Genomic DNA, 21,952 nt, shown 5'->3' on the forward strand with positions numbered 1-21,952 from the left:
TAGTATCTCGTTCTATGTACAACTTGGTTTACATAATTTCTGGTTTACGAAACGAAATCCATTCAAAATAATGCCTTGATTTAATAGTCTTTTTCCCCGTTTCTTTCACTTTGTGAAGGAGGTTTCACTGTGCCTGGAGGTTTGTAGCACCACCACCATCGCTATGGCAACCCGCGTTCCAGTTTATGTATTTTTCGCATTACGTAATGTCCTGGAGGACACATTGGTTTTGTAACCCGAGGTACTACTGTAATATGCAGCCTTTAGAATTTGTAATATTTAATTTAGCTGGGGTCAAATACCTTCTGAATTTCAATGTTTAAATTTTTGCTTTTATTCTCACAGTTGTGATTTAACAAATTCTTCCCTCCCCTCTTTCCATAGACATTGGTTTAAGTTCCTAGCTCTGGAGCCAGAAATTGGGAGTTCACTTACCTTCTAGCTTTGCAGTTCTAAGATTATATTAACTAAGTACAGTGGTGCCTCGCATAGCGAGGTTAATCCGTTCCGGATTAACCTTCGCTATGCTGAAGCATCGTTAAACGGGACAGAAAAGCCCATTGGAACGCATTAAACATCGTTTAATGCGTTCCAAATGGGCCAAATACTCACCGTTCAACGAAGCTTCGTAATGGCCGGCAGCCATTTTCGCGCCCTCGCCTCGCTTAACGAGGGCACGAAAACGCTGCACGCGGCCATTTTGGGTCATTTCCGGCCATTTCCGCGCTTCCGGCGGCCATTTTGGCCGCCGAACAGCTGATTGTCGGGCTTCGTTTTGCGAAGATCGGTAAGCGAAACGCTTACCGGTCTTCGCAAAGCGAATTGAGCCCTATTCAAAAGACGTTAAGCGATCGCATTAGCGATCTGAAAAAACGGATCGCTATGCGATTTCGTCGTTATGCGGTGCGCTCGTTAAGCGAGGCACCACTGTATCTATTTCCCTGACCATCTTTGCTTCCTATCCTGCTTTCAGAAATTCCTGATGATGACCTGTAATAGCATTTTATAAACTCTACATGCCATCCCTTTCGTGGACCTTTCCTTTCTCTTCGCCCTCTGAATAATAATCTCTGCAGAGTTTGTCAGTTCCCAGCATCTACCACTTTCTCTTTTCCAGTTCTCGAGTCTAATTATCTGCATTCATCCACTTTTACACTTCCTTTCTAACACTGTCCTTTCACCCCCTTGTTATTCATTTTTGCTTTAAAAATCCTTTAATTAAATTATTTGTTTCCTCTTTAATCAACTTTGAGAAATTCCTTTCTAATTTTCTGGAAAAATAAGTACAATCATTGGGGAGAATTTGAGAAGAAAAAAAGTTAATATACTTTGAATTTTGTGTACTGTACTTACTTGGATGTGGAAATGATCCTCCCTTCATGACTCCTCCCTCCAAAAGGTCCCTCACTGAAGAGCCCATCCAACCTCAAGCTGAAAGGAATATCCTCCAGTCTGGCATCATCCCCTCCCTGTTTCTCTTCCTTCACCTTTTTGGCTGGGTTTCCTTCCTACTCTGTGACTCAGGTGGAAACTGAACACCTCATTCCTTATTCCTGCAGATTTTGGAAGTGATTGTTTGTCTTCTTTTTCTAATCTACCAGATGATGAAGAACAGGAGAGGAAGAATTGCCCAGCAACATCTGGGGCAACCTGGGCAGGAACTCATGATCAAGCAAGAAAACAGAGAACTGAAAATAGGAATGACCAGGCATGGACTTCACATGAAAGGAATAAAGCAGGGGAGAAACCACGTAAACGCATGTCACCTCAGTAGGCATCAAAGAACACATGAAGGCGAGAAACTGTATGCAGGGGAGAATATGTATCCATGTATGGAATGTGGAAAGAGCTTCAGTCAGAGTAGTCAGCTTAGGGTACATCAAAGGACCCACACTGGGGAGAAACCACATAAATGCATGGAATGTGGAAAGAGCTTTATTCGCAGTTATGCCCTTAGATTACATCAAAGGACCCACACTGGGGAGAAACCACATAAATGCATGGAATGTGGAAAGAGCTTTAGTCAGAGTGGTCAGCTTAGGTTACACCAAAGAACGCACAGTGGGGAGAAACCACATAAATGCATGGAATGCGGAAAGGGCTTTACTCTGAGTGGTCAGCTTAGGTCACATGAAAGGACTCACACTGGGGAGAAACCACATAAATGCATGGAATGTGGAAAGAGCTTCAGTCATAGTTCTGCCCTTAAGTTTCATCAAAGGACTCACACTGGGGAGAAGCCACATAAATGCATGGAATGTGGAAAGAGCTTTAGTCTTAATGGTGTCCTTAAGTTACATCAAAGGATTCACAGTGGGGAAAAACCATATAAATGCATGGAATGTGGAAAGAGCTTTAGTTCGAGTGGTCAGCTTAGGTCACATGAAAGGATTCACACTGGGGAGAAACCACATGAATGCATGGAATGTGGAAAAAGCTTCAGTCTTAGTGGTAACCTTAAGGTACATCAAAGGATTCACACTGGGGAGAAACCACATAAATGCATGGAATGTGGAAAGAGCTTTAGTCACAGTAGTACCCTTAGGTTGCATCAAAGGACTCACACTGGGGAGAAACCACATAAATGTATAGAATGTGGAAAGAGCTTTAATAAAATTGGTGTCCTTAGGAGACATCAAAGGACCCACACTGGGGAAAAACCACATAAATGCATGGACTGTGGAAAGAGCTTTAGTGAGAGTGGTGACCTTAGGAAACATGAAAGAACTCATACTGGGGAAAAACCATATAAATGCATAGAATGTGGAAAGAGCTTTGGTCGCAGTAGTCACCTTACGAGACATCAAAGGATTCACACTGGGGAGAAGCCACATAAATGCATAGAATGTGGAAAGAGCTTTAGTCAGAGTAGTGACCTTAGGTTACACCAAAGAACCCACAGTGGGGAGAAACCACATAAATGCATGGAATGTGGAAAGAGCTTTACTCTGAGTGGTCAGCTTAGGTCACATGAAAGGACTCACACTGGGGAGAAACCACATAAATGCATGGAATGTGGAAAGAGCTTTAGTCAGAGTGGTGCCCTTAAGTTTCACCAAAGGACTCACACTGGGGAGAAGCCACAGAAATGCATAGAATGTGGAAAGAGCTTTAGTAGGAGTGGTGCCCTGAAGTTACATCAAAGGATTCACAGTGGGGAAAGACCATATAAATGCATGGAATGTGGAAAGAGCTTTAGTCGCAGTAGTCACCTTAAGTTACATCAAGGGATTCACACTGGGGAGAAACCACATAAATGCATGGAATGTGGAAAGAGCTTCAGTCATAGTTCTGCCCTTAAGTTTCATCAAAGGACTCACACTGGGGAGAAGCCACATAAATGCATGGAATGTGGAAAGAGCTTTAGTCTTAGTGGTGTCCTTAAGTTACATCAAAGGATTCACAGTGGGGAAAAACCATATAAATGCATGGAATGTGGAAAGAGCTTTAGTTCGAGTGGTCAGCTTAGGTCACATGAAAGGATTCACACTGGGGAGAAACCACATGAATACATGGAATGTGGAAAAAGCTTCAGTCTTAGTGGTAACCTTAAGTTACATCAAAGGATTCACACTGGGGAGAAACCACATAAATGCATGGAATGTGGAAAGAGCTTCAGTCATAGTAGTCACCTTAAGTTACATCAAAGAATTCACACTGGGGAGAAACCACATAAATGTATAGAATGTGGAAAGAGCTTTAATAATATTGGTGTCCTTAGGAGACATCAAAGGACCCACACTGGGGAAAAACCACATAAATGCATGGACTGTGGAAAGAGCTTTAGTGAGAGTGGTGACCTTAGGAAACATGAAAGAACTCATACTGGGGAAAAACCATATAAATGCATAGAATGTGGAAAGAGCTTTAGTCAGAGTGGTACCCTGAAGTTACATCAAAGGATTCACAGTGGGGAAAGACCATATAAATGCATGGAATGTGGAAAGAGCTTTAGTCGTAGTAGTCACCTTAAGTTACATCAAAGGATTCACACTGGGGAGAAATCATATGAATGCATGGAATGTGGAAAGAGCTTTAGTTTGAGTGGTCAGCTTAGGTCACATCAAAGAACTCACACTGGGGAGAAACCACATATAAATGCATGGAATGTGGAAAGAGCTTCAGTCAGATCAGTTCCCTGAGTTCCCATCGAAGAACACAGTGAACCTAAAATGCATTTGCCTTTTTTGTAGCCACATCAAACTGTTGGCTCTTATTTAGCTTGTGATCCACGACAATTCTCAGATCGTGGTTGTTGTGGGTTTTTTGGGCTCTTTGGCTATGTTCTGAAGGTTGTTTTTCCTAACGTTTTGCCAGTCTCTGTGGCCGGCATCTTCAGAGGACAGCACTCTGTGCTCTGGTGTAGTTAGCTAGGCACTCCCTAGATGGAGGATCTTCGTTGGACTGTGAGTTTTTCAGCCGATTGTAACGCATTAAACGCATTAAACGTTTTTTAATGTGTTTCAATTTGCTTTATTTTACCGCTTTACGATGTTTTTACTCTACAGCTATTTTACTGAAACGAATTAACATCCTTAAGTGAGGCACCACTGTATTCGCAATTTTGATTAGCATCCCCTGCATCCCCAATCCACATCATTAATAAAAATGTTGAAAAGCACCGGGCACACGACTGAGCCTTGGGTTACCCCACTTGTGACTTCCTCCCAGTTAGAGAAGGAGCCATTAATCATCATCCTCTGAGTACAATTCTGTAACCAACTGTGTACCAATTAGAAGATCATGGAGCACTTGGTCAAAAGCTTTTCTGAAGTTAACAGAATACGTCTACAGCATTTTCTCTGTCTATCTGGGAGGTTACCTGATCAAAAAAAAAGTGATCGAATAAGTTTGGCATGATATGGACTTGACAAATCCATGTTGGCTTCTAGTTGTTACTGCCTTGTTTTCTTGGTGCTAGCACAATGACCGCTTTAAGATCTGTTCCAAATTTGTAGTTTTTAGCTCAGTGCTCCGGCGTATCAAGATCATGTTTTGTTTCAGTCTTTCAGGGTATTCACTATTCCACCAAATTTTTTGTCATCCACAAATCTGACAAGTATTCTCTGCATTCTATGTGTTGGTGGGAGCCAGGGACAGCTTAGGGAGGATGCTGGCTTACCATGTTTCTTGTGACCCAGCACTCTCCAGTTCGGAGCTGATGGTCCTTGTCTCAGCGTTGACATTGAGGTCCCCGAGGTTTATTGTCCTGGGAGATTCTAATGTTCTTGCCAAGGCTGAGGCCACAGGAGCAGATCTTGAGTTCTTGGAAACCATGGCTTCCTTGGACGTGTCCCAACATGTGAAGGGCTCGTGAAATGCTTGGCAGACCCTGTTGGGGGGGGAAGGAATCACGAGGCTCTTGCAACCCCCATATGGGTGTCACCTCTCCTGTTTCTGCCCCCCTTTGGGGCTCCACCCCTTCCAGTCCTTTTCCCTCTCCCCAACCCACTTTGTTTTGGTAACCCCCAATCTTCCCTTGCACGATCCCAAGGAGGGGGCTTTTCAACTGATGGGAGGGACACCTGGGGAGGGGAGGGGTGCCCAGAGCGACCAAGGAGCATGGAAGAGCCCCTCTCAGCCCCTCTTCAAGAAGGAGGGAGCAGCTGGCGCCGCTCTTTCGGTTGCCTTTCTCATCTTTTTTTCCACCGCGGTGAGACAGACCCGCGTAAGAGAAGTGGGGGGAAAAGGCCAATGTTTTCTTCAGCTCCTGCCTTCCTCCAATGTGCTGTCCGGGGAAGGCGAGAGGCTTTCCTCATGCTTTCGCTCATCAGGAGTGCTCTCTCGCTCTCTCTCAATATATAGATATATTTAACAAGCTCACCCTCACCGGGACACAGCGCACGCCAAAACGCAAGCCAGTGCCTCGCCCCACTTGTTGGGAGGCCCCACAGGCCGAGCTGCACCCCCTTCCCAGACTTGTCCTGGCCCCCCCAAGTCCCCTCTGGACCTTTGTCCCACCGGGGCCAGACTGACCGTGCTTGTGATTTAGCCCATTTCTTTTTAATACACCTTTCCGGGCATGCTGTCGTCTTGGCCAGGCAGCTTACAACCCTAGATCAACCAGGCCGGACCTAGGGTTGCCCGATGTCCTGCAAAAGGAGGACATGTCCTCCTTTTTAGCCTAATCTCAGTCTGGCAGGCAAAGATAAAAGCCTTTAAAATGTCTGGCTTTTTAATATTTTATAATTTTGGATGAGAGGTGGATAGGTAGAAGGACCCCCTCTCTGTTTTTTCCTGCACTTGGCCACCCGTTACCTGCCACTGGTGCCGGAATGCAGCCCTCGGTCTCTCTCACCATGGTGGCTGCTGCTCGGCAATCCGCCATGCCTGCCCAGCCCACATGGAGCCCAGAAAGGCAGTGCAAGTGGAGCGCCGCCCACCAAGCCAGGCAGGAGCAAGCAGCGCCTGAGGGCATCAATGGGAAGGTGAGCGCCTGGACTGTTTGTGTTGAAAGTCCCTTTTGGGGACTTCAACACCCACACTCCCCAGCCTTGAACTGATTACCCTCGCGGGAGGGGAGGCTGCCTCATTTGGCTTTGCCCAGTGCCACTTTCCCCCAATCTGCACCGGAGCCTTGTTTGGGCATCCAGATTAGCAAACATGCCTCTGAGCCTGTGCAGAGTGCAACTGGCTGGGGGATCCTGCAGCTGGGCCAGGGTGGGTTCAGATTTATTTGCTTTGCTCCCAATCGGAAGTCCAGTTTGAAGAATATTACCTGTGAACAGTTTGATGTAGATATGATTGCTAATGAAGATCTGCGAAAAGTTGACTTCCCCGAGAAATATGTTGTGCAATTAATAAAGTTTATAAGGTAATAATTGTACAATTGGCTGTTTAATTTCTCTCTCTTTTTTTGGTTTTTTGAAAAAAAAACTTCATTGTATTTATTTTTATTTTTTACTGTTTCTTGGTCAGTTCACTAAGAGAATTTATTGGTAGCTATTGTAATAAAATTGTATTGATTGCGGGATTAATCTGGAATGATTCAAAAGAAATATTTCATACGTCCTCTGTCCTCTTTTTCATCCTATGTCCTCCTTTTGGTATCCATGTATCTGGCAACCCTAGCCGGACCCCATCATCAAGAGCGCCCCATGGATGGGCATGGGGAAGCGTCTCTTTGTTGCCAGGTGAGGGGCCGCAAGGGGAGAGGAGGCCTCCAGAAGGACCCTTTTCCTGGCTGCCTGGAGGTTGCACCAAGGATGGCGGCGGGTTGGCGGTTCCTCGATGGATGGATTGCGGTGATCTGACATAGACAATTGGGATTTAGGAACCCCATGTGGTGTAGTGGATAGTGATGGACTGGACTGAAGACCATGGTTTGAATCCCTTCCTGCTCAGCCATGCAAGGTGTGGAACTGGTAAAGCCACTCCTTAAGAGCCAGACGCGGTCCCTAGTGATTATCAGGTTCAGCCCCTCTGTTAAGGAGGCACAGTGGGGAATCGAACTCCTAACCTCTGGCTTCTCAGCCAGAAACCTAAATCATGGTTACAGAAAAGCAGGCACACACTTAACAGAAGTCAAGATGACAGGAGAATGCAGAAAGAATGTTTTACAATTCAACAAGTGATCCATTATAATTTACATACAACAAACATTAAGGATAAGCTCTGGAAAATTACAAGAAAAAAGATGGAATGACGAAATTCCCTCTGCAGGTCATCAACGATACAATGTTCTTCTTCCATGGTAAGTTCTCTAATTCCGACCCTTGTCTTTCTAGCTTCTTAACTCGAACACAGATCTAAAGCAGTTTATAAGGTGGATTTGAGCTACTTGGCTTGTTTTCTTTAGCTGGAGACACCTCTGACCCACACTAAGCCAATGTCTACACGGTCTTTTAAATCTGAATGCATTCTTAATGAGTCCTTTTCTTTTTCTTCGTCGGTACATAATCTGGAAATGAGAGAAAGAAAGCAGTCATCATCCAAAAAGTCAGCAGCAGACCATGAAGAAGAAATGAAGAACCGCTACCCGGACAAGGTCAAGGAAACCCAGTCATTTTGCTGAAGCCAGGAGTCAAAGGCTGGGCTAGAACAGACCAAAAGGGCATCTAGTTTACACAGTGACCCACCAGATGCCTAGAGGAAACTCACAAGCACAGCACGAAGACAACAGCCATCCCCAAAGCTGATCCCCAGTCTACTGGATAACTCTTAACATCTCTAAGTGGAGAAGGGTGTTAAATAAGTGGAAGAGGAAGTCCACTGTGTCACATCTCCCTTTGGAAAGGACACCCAAGTGACACGTTAGACCAGAGGTGTGAAGAGAGGGTTGACCTTGCATCACTTCTTCAACCATGTTATCCAAGATGCCAGGATGTCCTCCATTACAAGCCACTACAATCTCCAGAAAGTTCAATGGTGCTTCCAACGGCACCCAGAACCTTTGGGATCTCACCAGGCGTCCTCCACCTCATTTTTTGTTCCCATCAGCTTCTAGCCTTAACAGATATAAGCTCTTTAGCGCAATGGTCCGATCAGCTCTGAACTGACTAGCACTTTTAATTCAAGCATAGGGTCATAATGAACACAGTGTCCTTCCCAGAGATGCTGACCGGGTGCCGGACATCCGAAATGCAGGACAGAACACAGGTGGATCAACCCGACCTTGGTGATGCCAGCTTTTATTGCACTCTGAAGCCTGCAAGTCAGACTTTGCTCACACCTCAAAGTGCCAGGCTGATAAAATCTTAAACAGAGACCAAGCTGCTCTCCCTCGGATCATCCTCTCTGCAAATTAACTCCACGTAAACTGTGGAACCCAGGAGACTACTCTGTTGAGTAAAAAAAAACACAACTCACTATGTAAGATTGGCTTCATTTGGAAGTGCATGTTTGCTCGTCGGTGCATGAGAGAGACTGTTTTCTTCCCCTTCCTTCCTAAACCAGCTCCTCTTTACGTCTGAACCTTTGGCTGTGTTGGTTTAAAAATGGGAGCTCTTCATTAAACATTGCCTAGTCCCACATGGCTGCAAGATGCCTGTGTTTCAGGCTTTTGTGCTTCTGGGCTTGAAACAAGAAAATGTAAAATAACGTTCTCTTTATTTTTTTTCCCCTATCGCTGGGCTGAAGAAAAATGGCTTGGCATGTTCTAGATGGACCAAGTACAGTGTCAGGAAGCTTCACCATGGTGGCAATCTATCAGCAATGTGGGCATGGCAGAGTGCAGCTCTTCTGGGGGGGGGAGGGAGAAAGGGAACCACCAGCATATAAAGTAAAAAAAAACCCACATCACCCCTTTATCACCATTCGACCTACCCTCCTCACTTGTATGGTCGTCTTCTTCACTCTCACCCTCTGCGATCACAGGCATACTCAGGTTCTTGGCACTTTGCTCCCTTATGGATTGCAAGAGCCCTGCAAAAATGATGGGGAAATCAAGGAAAAGTTATCTCTAGTTCAGCTCCAGACCCAAGTTGTATTATATCCTGGCCAGTAAATATGACTTCCTAACGGTTAGAGCAGTACGACAGTGGAACCAGTGACCTCGGGGTTTGGTGAGTGCTCCAACACTGGAGGCATCCAAGAGAGACATGGATCATCACCTGGCAGAGATGCTCTGATGGTCTTCCTGGGTTGAGCAGGGGGCTGGACTGGATGGCCTCGGAGGCCCTTCCAACTTCCCTTTCCTAGGATTCTATGACAGCATGCTATTTCGATGCAACACTATCTTGCTAGTCCGAAGCTAATGAAAGGACCTGGATGTGCCTGTGGTCTGTTCTTTCTGTTGTTATCGCTGTTGTGAGCCCTCAGGTCACTTCCAACTTATGGCAACCCTAACAGCATTTTCAAGGTTTTAGAAATGTTCAAGGAGTGGCTCACCACTGCTCCCTCTCAGTGACTTTCTGCACCTGATTAAGTCTTCTGTAGGGGCCATACGGCCTGGGGGGGGGAGAGACTGGCACATTTGAAGGCAGCCACAGGTTGCAAACAATTCTTCACGCCACATTATGAGGTGTGCAGATGTGATTTATATAATCCCAATTTAGCCTCTACTTCTTTCTCAAGCAAAAAAAAAAAAAAAAAGCTTGAGAAGGGCTGTCCCAGTCTATAAATATTCTAAAGGAATACCATTGTAAAAACTCTCTTCCTACAATAATCCAATACAATAATTCAGTCAGGGCAGGGGTGGGGAGAGGCACCACAAGCTCCTCCATTTCCAAAGATCTGAACAACAACAACAACAACAACAACAACAACAACAACAACAACAACAACAACAACAACAACAACAAAGGGTCTCAACATAATGGGGATCCAAGATGGGGAAGGAGTTGTACAATCATGGAGAAATCTTTTTCACACCCCACTCCTTCCCACACAGCCACACCTCCAAGAACATCAGGCCTGGTAAGAAGGCCTCCCTTGGCGCTTTCAGCATCCAGATGAATTTACAGGGAGGAAGTTGTGCTCGTTACTCAGACGCAGCACAAAGGGCTTTATATCCTTTAAAAGGAGGGGCCCAGACAGAGCTTAGGAGCAAACGGTCAACCACTAGAGTTAGTCGTTAATTCCCACCCCCCACCCCACCGCCTAGTCTCTCATCATGGCAGCTCCTTCTGTTTGGCACAGTCTTTGTCTTCTGTGTTGGTTGTAGCCTTTTTCTACCTTTCTTAGCTCTCTGTGATGTAGTTTTCCCATGATCCGAGCCAGACTCAGAAGACTCCAGCTTCCTTGGGCAATGCCAACTTGATTGAGAAGTCTAGAAAGGGGGTTCAGTTCAGGTAAGTAAAACAGGCCACAGTGGAAGACTGAGGAATAAGTGTATTTAATACAGAGAAGGGGTACAGTTTCAACCACAGAAATGGTACAAACGGACAGGTCAAGGTCACAGCTCTGGTCTAGTTAAGTCTCTCTTTATGGTTATTTCTGACCTTAGAAAAATATTATCCAAGATATCAAATCTCCCACACCTTTCTGGCTCTTTCGTCACTCACGGGTTGGAATCCTATGGCACTTGACATAGGAGAAAGTGACGCCTGCAGATGTTCCCAGGGACTGCCAGCCAGCCAGTCCTCATCGGGCACCTGATTGTGCAATGGACAGTGTCGCTAGTTGCATGGCTGCAAAGCTGCTGGCGGGGTTGGACTTCTGTGTCAGGTTTCTCAGCGGTTTAGCAGAGTATTTGGTGGTTCAGGCAGTCCAGGAATAATTCACACGCAGTCCAGCAGCATTTCCTTCAGCATAGTGTATTTACATCAAATATATACAGCAGTCTGGCAGCATGGCAGGCAGATGTGATCTTCAAGCAGGCGAAGATACAACTAACTGTAAAGCTCTACATATATACATACACATAGTCAATCAGGTTACACATTACCTCATTGCATTACATCATCTCTGGGTTGCATCATCTCTGCTGAGTCACCCTGATTCAGTTTCAGCACACCTGACAGTTATGGCTTCTCGTTAAATCACTTCATTCTGGTCAGGCCTACAATTTTCCTTGACATTCTGCCTTGGCCTGACATGTGGCAACTCTTGGAGCAACATGTTACAAAGGTGCAGCCATGCAACAGGATTTTGGTCAGGGAGTAAAAAGGAATTTGTTGTGTTTTAAATCCTTATATGTCAGTGCTATAGTCTGCTATTTGGGCAAGAATTATCCAACACTCATATTGAGGGGTGTGCATGTGCCTTTGTTTAAATTTCAGGCTACTTTGCAATATACCTGCCTTGCAAGGCAAGGCTCTAGAGGTATACAAAGCGACTTGGATGCCCTGCTATCTCTAGCTGCTTCTTACAGGGCACATTTTCCCAGTGGGACACTGAAAACTGTTGGCATGGTCATTATGTTTTTAGTGCAGACTTTTCTTGTTCAGGATGCAAGTCAGAACGATGTATATTTCCAAACATAAATCAAGGATAGAAATCAGAATAGTCAAGAATTTCTGCACCATGCAGAAAAATGGAAAAGGCAATAAGATGACAGTCATATGTTTTAAGAATCCATCCTTACAAAGGCAGAGAATTAACAAATACGGTTTTTTACACACTTACTTGAGCAAATGTGGAATAAGACCTAGATTGGATGTCAGCTAACGCTGGCTCTTCCAGCTCCCTGGAAAGAAAAGATGACAAGTGTCATCTCTATGGGACTTAGTTTTGGATTGTGTGAGGGAAAATATTGTGTGAGGAAAAAAACACACATTAATCCTTTATTTCAAAGTGAAGCTATCATATTTCATATTCATAATTTTCTAAAAACCTCCTCAGCTTTAAGGGCTTCCCCAGCCAGATATTTGACCAGAGGACAAAGGCCACCCTCGGACTCAAGGGAAAGGGTGCTTCAGCCGAGACCAGCAAGAACCGCGTAGGCAGACGACAGGATCGCTACAGGGCCCAGACCGTTGGGTTCCAACGATGGTTATGGGACCCACTCTAGGAAGAAAAATCCATTTTTGTTCAGAGGACATCCTGAACTCCTGGTGATGGGCTCTATAGAGCATGAAGGAGGAACAGCACAAGATGCCCTTCCTGCCAGACTCTATTGTAGAGTCCATTGGCTCAGTCTCTTCTTTTCAAATGAACTTTCCCTTCATTTCAAGCACTGTCGTATTTCCATACCTCTGACTCTTGCAAAGAACCTTCCTTTTCCTTGCTCGCTTATTCATGCCTAGCCGCCAAAGAGGGCTCCTGGAAGAACACACAGGATTTCACCATGAATAAAATAAAATAAAATAAAATGAGACCTTGCTCATGTCCCACTAAGACATTCAGTGTCATACTAGGAGATACCTGCCCCTTGTCGCTCCTCCAGGCCACTTGAAACCCTCTTCTGGTGGGCTTTCCCATCCCGCTGCTCCAGGTCTGAAGGACACACTGGAGGTTGTAAGGGAGAGGAAACCCCCTCCCCTGATTTTGCTGGTGGAAACAGCTCCGTCAGCAGAACAGCAACGCTGGATCTGCCTACCGTGTGCAACTGACAAAACCTAATTGTGAGTAAGAATACTGATACTATCCAAGGGCTGTGCCCACAGACCCTTACAGAGGAACCCTTTTGGCCCATGGCACGCAGGAATACCCAGTAAATGACATACGGATGGCTCCCCAGAGTTCTGCGGATCTGCCTTTTTCAGGTTCATGCAATCCAATCTAGTGAGGTGTGTTCTGAAACGTCTCACTCCATTCTGACTCACAATGCATACGTAGGTAGCCACTGCCAATAGTGTCTAAATATTATAAAAAGTTAAAATAAATCTCCAAACCAAAACATTCCTTCACCTTAATTTGGCAAGAATTCAGAAGCATTTCTGATACATGAATCAAGTAGCTTCCTAGTCTCCCATTCATTCTCCATGATAAAGTATTAGAGTTATAGAGCTGGAAGAGACTCAAGGATCATCTTGTCTAACAGGATTTATTGATTGATTGATTGATTGATTGATTGATTGATTGATTGATTGATTGATTGATTGATTGATTGATTGATTGATTGATTGATTGATTGATTGATTGATTGATTGATTGATTGGATTTCTAACCCACCCATTTAGACCAAAGGTCTACTCATGGATTCAAGATTCCATGCCCTGGTGAACTTAATTTCTGGACCATGTGTACTAGATGCTTCAATCATGTACCACCAATGTTACAGAATTCCACACATTTAGACGTCAATCAACCAAAACCTTTAAAAAAAATAAACTACTTCAATCCAGTTGTCTGTTTTGCCCAGAGCTACCCTAATCTCTAGTGTCTTTGACACTCATTGCAATGGAAGAAAGCAATCCCTTGGCTACGGCTACTTAACCCATGCAAATCAAGAGACTACTTGAAAAAAAGTGAATATTTTCTTCTATGCCAGGGGTTCCCAACCTTGCATCCACAGATGTTCCTGGACTAAAAATCCCAGAAGCCTTTGCTATTAGTTCTACTGGTCAGGATTTATGGGAGTTGAAATGTGTTTTTGCTGTTTATCATAATCAAAGTGATTAAAGTTTAGGACAACATGAATTATAGTGTTAAATAGATGAGTATATAAGTGGCACTGACTTCAACCTGGGAAATGGCATCCAAGTTACCCACAGAGCCTCAGTTAAGACCCCAACTGAGATCACCCTCCACTTTGTTATTTTGCCACTGACGATATTCCAAAACAATATTCTTGAAACTGGCTAGGATGTCACCTTTTACCATATCGATAGCCTTGCCTGATTTTCTTGACTGCTGTGACTGGAACAAGAGCTTCAGCAACAGGCATTATTAAAAAACCGTGCCACTCTGACATAAGCACTACTTAAGCTGATGAAGAGTTCTGGAGGACTCCAAAGCTTACACACCAGGTGGGAATTTCATTTGGCCCCAATGAAGGAAAGCTCACCCACTGGACCACCAACCCCCATGTGCACGGAACAGACCTTCTTGGCCTTTGCTTTTTCATTTACTTTCTTCCAAAGCACACTGGGGTAAAGATGTATTTAAAATGAATTCAGATTGTTTGAGGAATGAGATAAGTCAGAAGATAAAGGAATATAAAACATGAAACATTTTGTGGTTTGGCAGAAGTGCATGATTTAAAATGAAATAGATCCCCAAATTATATTTCCTATTCTGGATGTTATCAATAAAGATTTCAGGTAAGTAGTTAAAATAATGGTGAATGATGATTTATACATATTCCAATAATAGTAAGAAGGTAAAGGTAAAGGTTCCCCTTGACAATTTTTGTCCAGTCGTGTCCGACTCTAGGGGGCGGTGCTCATCCCCGTTTCCAAGCCATAGAGCCAGCGTTTTGTCCGAAGACAATCTTCCGTGGTCACATGGCCAGTGCGACTTAGACACGGAACGCTGTTACCTTCCCACCGAGATTGTCCCTATTTATCTACTTGCATTTGCATGCTTTCGAACCGCTAGGTTGGCGGGAGCTGGGACAAGAGACGGGAGCTCACTCCGTCATGTGGATTCGATCTTACGACTGCTGGTCTTCTGACCCTGCAGCACAGGCTTCTGTGGTTTAGCCCACAGCAACACCACGTCCCCACAATAGTAAGAAAGCTAGGATTAATAAGAAATGTTGGTAGATATTACAAAAAGAAGGTCGTCACATAACCAGTATTAAATGTTATTATATAGCAAATCAATTGAGATATATTTCAGGTATTATAACCAACAATAAGAATTTAATATGAAAATGTTTAGAAATGCATGGAAGGGAGGGGATTTTGGACAAAAACAGTTTTCAAAGAAAACATTGGAGAAGAGGTTAAGAAGATTGATAAACCTGTTCTTAAAAAATACTGTATTTTTCCATTTATAAGACACCTTTGTTTATAAGACCCACACAGACGTTTTTCTAACCCCAACATTAAAAAAAACTTAGCTTTGAGTATTCCACTTCTGGGTTCAGAATGCTCAGACATTAAGAGTCCCTGTTGCTTCTGAGCCTGCAGTCTCCACCTCCAATGAGGTATGTCCCAACTGGGTTGTAGAGCATCAGCTGATGTCAGTTCCAGGGACGCAGGTTGTGGGGTGTTGCAGCTGGACTCCCTCCTTCTGTCTACCCCTCCAGGGCTGGTCAGGGAAGGGGGAAAGGTGGGGGGAATGGAAAGGGGGAGGGAGAAAGGAGCAGAGGCTGCCGGGCAGGATGGCAGCCAAAGGGGACTGGGTCAGGCCTCTCTGCCGACCCATCTCCACCCTCCAAGTCCCATTCCTCTGGACCCCTTCCTATCCCCCACCCCCTACACCCACCCCCATTACAGTCTCCTCCTCTTCCTCACCCTACAAAAAAAGGCCCCCTCCCCACTTGGGTTTTTTCAGGAATTTTCCCCAAGCTTTGGAACAAAAGGGGTTTCGGGGGGGGGTCATGCTCAGACTTTTGCTGGAGAAGGTGGGGGGAGGGAGAGGCAAGGTGGGGGGTGTGACGAACACGGGTTCGAAAACACACGTGTAAGCTTGGACAGAGAGCAATCAGGAGTTTGCACATGCTAAAATGAGCTGAAAGAGTCCAATTCAGCCAGCCATGCTACAACACTCCTTCTCACAAGTCTGCCCACATAAGAACACCCTGGTACTCTCAGATATTATTGTGAAAAGGTCAAGTGGGCTTTGTAGTCCTTAGACTTAACTTGCACCACTGACAGGACTCTAAGTAAGCTAGGCCGAGGCAGCACTCTCAGATGACCCTATGGCAAGTGTACTGTTCAGGAAACCAAATGAGTTTTATAATCTTTATTTTATTAAAGAAAAAGCATGTTACTAAGTATCAGAGCCAAATTAAACCAAAACAAATAATCTAGCATTGTGCTGTTTAGTTACACAGATGTAGTGAGGCAAAGAAAACATGAAAAATAGAAAAGTATTCAAAAACCCAAAAAGCCATTAAGATGAATAAAAACAATTCCAGTCCAGGAAATCATTAGTAAACAAAATAATCCAAGTTGGTTATAAAAAGGCTATAGTCCTCAGTGATCCTATAGAATAAAAATCCCTAAACAAAAGTAAAAATCCATTATATGTCCCATAGTCCTTAGAAAAGAAAAATCCAGTAAATGTACCATAGTCCTTACAAAATTACAAGAGCATAGTCCATATGGAGTATTCCAAGAAAAGAAGTCCATAAAGAACATTCCATAGGTAACAGTCCATAGAGAATAGTCCATGCACAGTCCTTAGGAAAAACCCGTAAGTCTACAAGTAATCCAGCAAAGCATAGAAACCAGTCCATGTAGGTAGGCCACCACACTCTCTCTCAAGACATCAGGGTAAGTCCCATATGGCTGAAATGAAGGTCACGAATCACTGAAAGGTCGGTCTTGGAAAGACAAAGTCCATAGGTAAAAAGTTCCTTTTTCAAGAGTAACTGGCAAGGGCCTAATGCACCTTCCCACGATGTCATCCAATCAGAGTTCGTTACTAGGCAAACAGTCCTGTTACATCACATGAATTCTTTCTCATCCACAGCAGATGTTGTTTGGGTTACGGTGGTTTATCAAAGAGTCACAACAATTCCCATCTAATCGCACCGAGTCCTTTTTCTCAGGCTATCCGAATAACATTCTCTCTGCTCGCCTAGAAAACAACTTGTCAGCATAGCACAGATATTATATACAAAGAAACAAAATGGAACCTCTCTGGCTCACTTCATAATTACAAAACCCATATGCCTTTAAAAGATTTTAACTTAAAAACCCATCTCATCACAAGCCCCCTGAAGATTAACAAAATTCCTAAACAATTTAAGTTTTAATTTTGATAACTGAATAAGATGAGATGTCATAATGAAGCATTAACAAAACAGAGAAAGATATTAACATGAGCATAAAGTAATACATTTCAAATATGATTCTAAAATAGCAAAACAATTGATACATGAGAACTATCATAATTACAGTATTTACCATACATGAGAGAAAATTGCGTTAGACACTTCTACTAGTCTGAAAAACAGAAGAATAAACAAGTTAGTATACTTAATCAAATACGTCACTCTGCATATGCTCAGATAATACTCTAGTCATCAAACAGTAAAATAGTGAAACAAGGGTTAACATCATAATAACTTGTTAATCAAATATACTGATATGAAGTAATAATAGTGAAAACACTCTATGTATGCTCAGGAACATTGTCATACAAAATATCAAGAAAATCAAACATCAGAGCTTTAACAATTCTAGCCATTTTCTCCCCTTGCATCTGCACTAAACATTAGAGATAAGCAGTGAGGAATTAACAGTAGATGTTCAACATCAAAATCATATTTTTGCAATCTGAAATACCACAGCATTAATCTTGGGCTTCGATGTCTCTGCTTCTCTAAGAATGACAAAGCATTTTGGTTTGTTTGAATTGGATCAGGGTTGTAAATTACAAAGTTGCCTACATAGTCAATCACATAATATAAATCACCAAAGAATTCATCAACCAATTTCTGAAAAGTAACATAGGTATTTTCCATTCCAGGTGCTAGTTTTCTGAGTTGGTAAATTCCCTGGGGGCAAGTAAATGATGTATCAGGGCGATGTTCCTCTTTAATTAAAATCTGGTAAAGCCTTTCAACAGTTCCAGACACTAAATTGCCCTTAGACCCTTCTAGATCTATAGGAACAGAAACAGCAGTAAATCCTTCATTGACTGTAATAAAAAGTTTCACCACATCAGTTTCTCCCGGTGAATTCGAGAAGACGTTTTGGGGTTTAGCTAACACAGGCTTCAATATCTGTCCTGGGCCAAATTGATCAATGCCTTCCACGCCTTGGTCCAGAAATGCCACACACCTGGACACATGTATTGCTGAATTAGCTGTGCTATCAGGTTTGGTCACAAGAGGCCGCTGTTGCAACAAAGTTCCCTCGGAAGTACTCTGCATAGCCTCAGAAACAGTATCAGTCTTCTCACCACTTCCTTGGAAAATAGGCTGTTGAAAATAAGTATTGTCCCAAACCTCTGCTTTTCTTTCTAAAGATCTTTCTGAGAAGATTAACTGTGGTACTGGGCCAAATTTTTCAGATATGATTTCCGGTACCTTGAGTAGGCCACCCCCTTGGTATTTTTCTTTACTTCCGAACTGCCATGAATTACATGGGGTCTCTGCCAACCTAACAGGGTCTGCTTTCGCTGTTCCCTCTGGCTAAGAGAAGGGGGGTTGTTTGAGATCTGACATGCATCAAGATCTGCTGACACAAGTCCTGTTGCTTCTAAGCTCTCAGTCCCAGCAATTGCTTTATTACTTTGGAAAATCCCTTGCGCTCCTTCTTCTAGCAAACCCATAGTCTCCTCCCAAATTATTTCAGAACTTCTCACCTGTCCTGTGCTCTGAGTAAGAGCTGAGGTTGGTGCTGAGCTGATTTCCAATGCACTGCAGTTTTCCCTTGCGCCGTCCGATGCTATTTCCCGGCAAACTTTCGGCTGCATTCCTCTCCCTTCGCGCGGCTCCAGGGCCTGTAAATCCTTTGTTTGGACGGACGATGAATCGCTGTCTTCTCTGGAATGCTCCTTAGCATTCCACTGGGCCTCGTTAACTCTTTCCACACAAACATCTTGCATCTCAGGGTTGCTCCCAATTGTTTGGAGCGTCTCGTTGCAGTAATTCCCAAAGGAACCCTGCTGAACTTGGAAAAACCGTTGCATCAAGCCAGGTTCTGTGCTAAGAAAACGTTTTAAAAGGATGTTTTCCTGATAAAGCTCACGTATCAGGAAATCTCTTTCCCTAATTTTCTGCTTGGCTTGCTCGAAAAATCCCGAAGCCATTTCTAAGAGTATATCCACGGTTTTAGACTGGTTTTGCTCCTCCATTTCTGCTGGCACTCTAGCCTTGGCTAGGTCAGCAACCAAAACTTCTAATAATAGAAATGAAAAATTAAAAATCCCCTCTGCACTTCTGACCAACTGCTGTCCCTTCTGCTATCCTAAGATAGGCGAGAGAACAAACAGCTGCCAAACCAAAATAAAATTAAAAATCTCTTCTGCACTTCTGACCAACTGCTGTCCCTTCGGTGACCCTAAGGTCTGTGAGAGGCCAGACAGCTGCCAAAACCAAAATACTGAAAAATCCAAAAGGAAGAGAAAAGAAAAACTGTGATCACTCTGTGAACCCTAGAGTTACAGAGATGATCCTTGACTGAACTGGGTGCAGATAGATACTTCCAAGATCATAGGGCATGACTCTAGGCCAAGCCAGATGCAACTAGGTACTCCTGCCAGATCCTAAGATCGTAGTGGGGAGACCCAGAGCTAGACTGGAACACGGCCAGGTGCTCCGGCAAATCCTAAGATTATAGGAGTACACTTAGGCCAAAAACAAAAACAAAATACTTGGATGCAAGTTCCAAAACAACATAGCCAGAACAAAGTGGCCAGAGTCATTTATGCAATCCTAAGATTGTGAAATGACCTGCTCAACTTGGGTGTAAGCACTCCAAAAAATAAAGAACATGCATCTTGGAATTTCTTCACTACAACGTTGTAACAACCTGCACATGCCTACTGCTTAAATTCAATTGTTTCCTAACAGTTTGCTTGTCCCACTGGGAATCTCTTTCTTAAAAGAGCACCCCAGATTCTAACACACATTACCACAGCCTGAAGATTTAACACCTCTCACCACAGCCTTTAGATCTAACTGCTGGCAAACAGCGTTTCCTAGGAAGCAACTGTTTACACCCAGAGAAGCACCTAGCTCCTTGAAGCCTCAGTGTCCCACTGCAATCAAAACTTAGCTTGTGGATCAGAGTCACTCAAGCTGCCAGATAGAACAAAAATTGGTCATCCTGAGGTACTACAAAACCCAGCACGTGGTTCATCCCACCGCTGCCACCATGTGACGAACACGGGTTCGAAAACACACGTGTAAGCTTGGACAGAGAGCAATCAGGAGTTTGCACATGCTAAAATGAGCTGAAAGAGTCCAATTCAGCCAGCCATGCTACAACACTCCTTCTCACAAGTCTGCCCACATAAGAACACCCTGGTACTCTCAGATATTATTGTGAAAAGGTCAAGTGGGCTTTGTAGTCCTTAGACTTAACTTGCACCACTGACAGGACTCTAAGTAAGCTAGGCCGAGGCAGCACTCTCAGATGACCCTATGGCAAGTGTACTGTTCAGGAAACCAAATGAGTTTTATAATCTTTATTTTATTAAAGAAAAAGCATGTTACTAAGTATCAGAGCCAAATTAAACCAAAACAAATAATCTAGCATTGTGCTGTTTAGTTACACAGATGTAGTGAGGCAAAGAAAACATGAAAAATAGAAAAGTATTCAAAAACCCAAAAAGCCATTAAGATGAATAAAAACAATTCCAGTCCAGGAAATCATTAGTAAACAAAATAATCCAAGTTGGTTATAAAAAGGCTATAGTCCTCAGTGATCCTATAGAATAAAAATCCCTAAACAAAAGTAAAAATCCATTATATGTCCCATAGTCCTTAGAAAAGAAAAATCCAGTAAATGTACCATAGTCCTTACAAAATTACAAGAGCATAGTCCATATGGAGTATTCCAAGAAAAGAAGTCCATAAAGAACATTCCATAGGTAACAGTCCATAGAGAATAGTCCATGCACAGTCCTTAGGAAAAACCCGTAAGTCTACAAGTAATCCAGCAAAGCATAGAAACCAGTCCATGTAGGTAGGCCACCACACTCTCTCTCAAGACATCAGGGTAAGTCCCATATGGCTGAAATGAAGGTCACGAATCACTGAAAGGTCGGTCTTGGAAAGACAAAGTCCATAGGTAAAAAGTTCCTTTTTCAAGAGTAACTGGCAAGGGCCTAATGCACCTTCCCACGATGTCATCCAATCAGAGTTCGTTACTAGGCAAACAGTCCTGTTACATCACATGAATTCTTTCTCATCCACAGCAGATGTTGTTTGGGTTACGGTGGTTTATCAAAGAGTCACAACAATTCCCATCTAATCGCACCGAGTCCTTTTTCTCAGGCTATCCGAATAACATTCTCTCTGCTCGCCTAGAAAACAACTTGTCAGCATAGCACAGATATTATATATAAAGAAACAAAATGGAACCTCTCTGGCTCACTTCATAATTACAAAACCCATATGCCTTTCAAAGATTTTAACTTAAAAACCCATCTCATCACAGGGGGAGGGAGTGGACTCACCAAGAAAAACACACAAACACACACACACGTACAAAAAGGTGGCCCGGGGACATTGCTTGGGGGGGGTCCTTCCTGCCCCTTCGGAGTATCAGGATTTCAGCCCCACCCTGACTTCCCATCTCTCTTTTCCCCACACACAGAAACAAGCCCCACTAAAGATTCCCCTCCCCCCAGGATGGGAGAGGGGGTGAGGTGGGGGGGGCGGGGGTATATTTTTCCCCTTTGGGGGAATATCTTTCTCGGGACACCCCCACTGCTCTCTCCTCTCCCCCCCCCGGGGCCATCGCCCATTGTAACGGAACCCAAAAGATGACATCATCCCTGCATGTCAATCAGAGGACAGAGCAGGAGGGGCAGAGTCAGAAGGAGACAGGTAAGACAG

The 21,952-nt window shown here is 43.8% G+C and overlaps 2 protein-coding genes and 1 long non-coding RNA gene across 10 annotated transcripts in view; 2 read left to right on the plus strand and 1 right to left on the minus strand.

The window, feature by feature from the left end:
* LOC140702917 (uncharacterized) overlaps positions 1–6,977 on the plus strand; it is a 35,675-nt gene extending 28,698 nt beyond the window's left edge. The window contains 2 exon segments of the mRNA XM_078382346.1: positions 1,602–4,091; positions 4,094–6,977. Of these exon segments, the coding sequence (XP_078238472.1) occupies positions 1,602–4,091; positions 4,094–4,165 (2,562 nt within the window). The 3' untranslated portion in view covers positions 4,166–6,977.
* LOC144584995 (uncharacterized) overlaps positions 6,837–21,952 on the minus strand; it is a 31,554-nt gene continuing 16,438 nt past the window's right edge. For 4 of the 8 annotated variants that reach the window (XM_078382432.1, XM_078382430.1, XM_078382431.1 and 1 more), the window contains 5 exons: positions 12,574–12,642; positions 12,007–12,067; positions 10,615–10,708; positions 9,265–9,363; positions 7,542–7,900 (listed from right to left, as the gene is read on the minus strand). In XM_078382432.1, the coding sequence (XP_078238558.1) occupies positions 7,863–7,900; positions 9,265–9,363; positions 10,615–10,708; positions 12,007–12,067; positions 12,574–12,620 (339 nt within the window). In that variant the 5' untranslated portion in view covers positions 12,621–12,642 and the 3' untranslated portion in view covers positions 7,542–7,862. Of the gene's footprint in view, positions 7,901–9,264; positions 9,364–10,614; positions 10,709–12,006; positions 12,068–12,223; positions 12,643–21,952 lie in introns of all 8 variants that reach the window. The other 4 variants (XR_013539493.1, XR_013539487.1, XR_013539486.1 and 1 more) reach the window with 3 other exon arrangements.
* LOC144585008 (uncharacterized) lies at positions 10,544–13,764 on the plus strand. Its single transcript, XR_013539515.1, has 2 exons — positions 10,544–10,730; positions 12,223–13,764. It is a non-coding gene; the product is annotated as an uncharacterized LOC144585008 (long non-coding RNA).

This window comes from Pogona vitticeps, chromosome W (genome assembly GCF_051106095.1).
Source record: "Pogona vitticeps strain Pit_001003342236 chromosome W, PviZW2.1, whole genome shotgun sequence".
Lineage (NCBI taxonomy): Eukaryota > Metazoa > Chordata > Lepidosauria > Squamata > Agamidae > Pogona > Pogona vitticeps.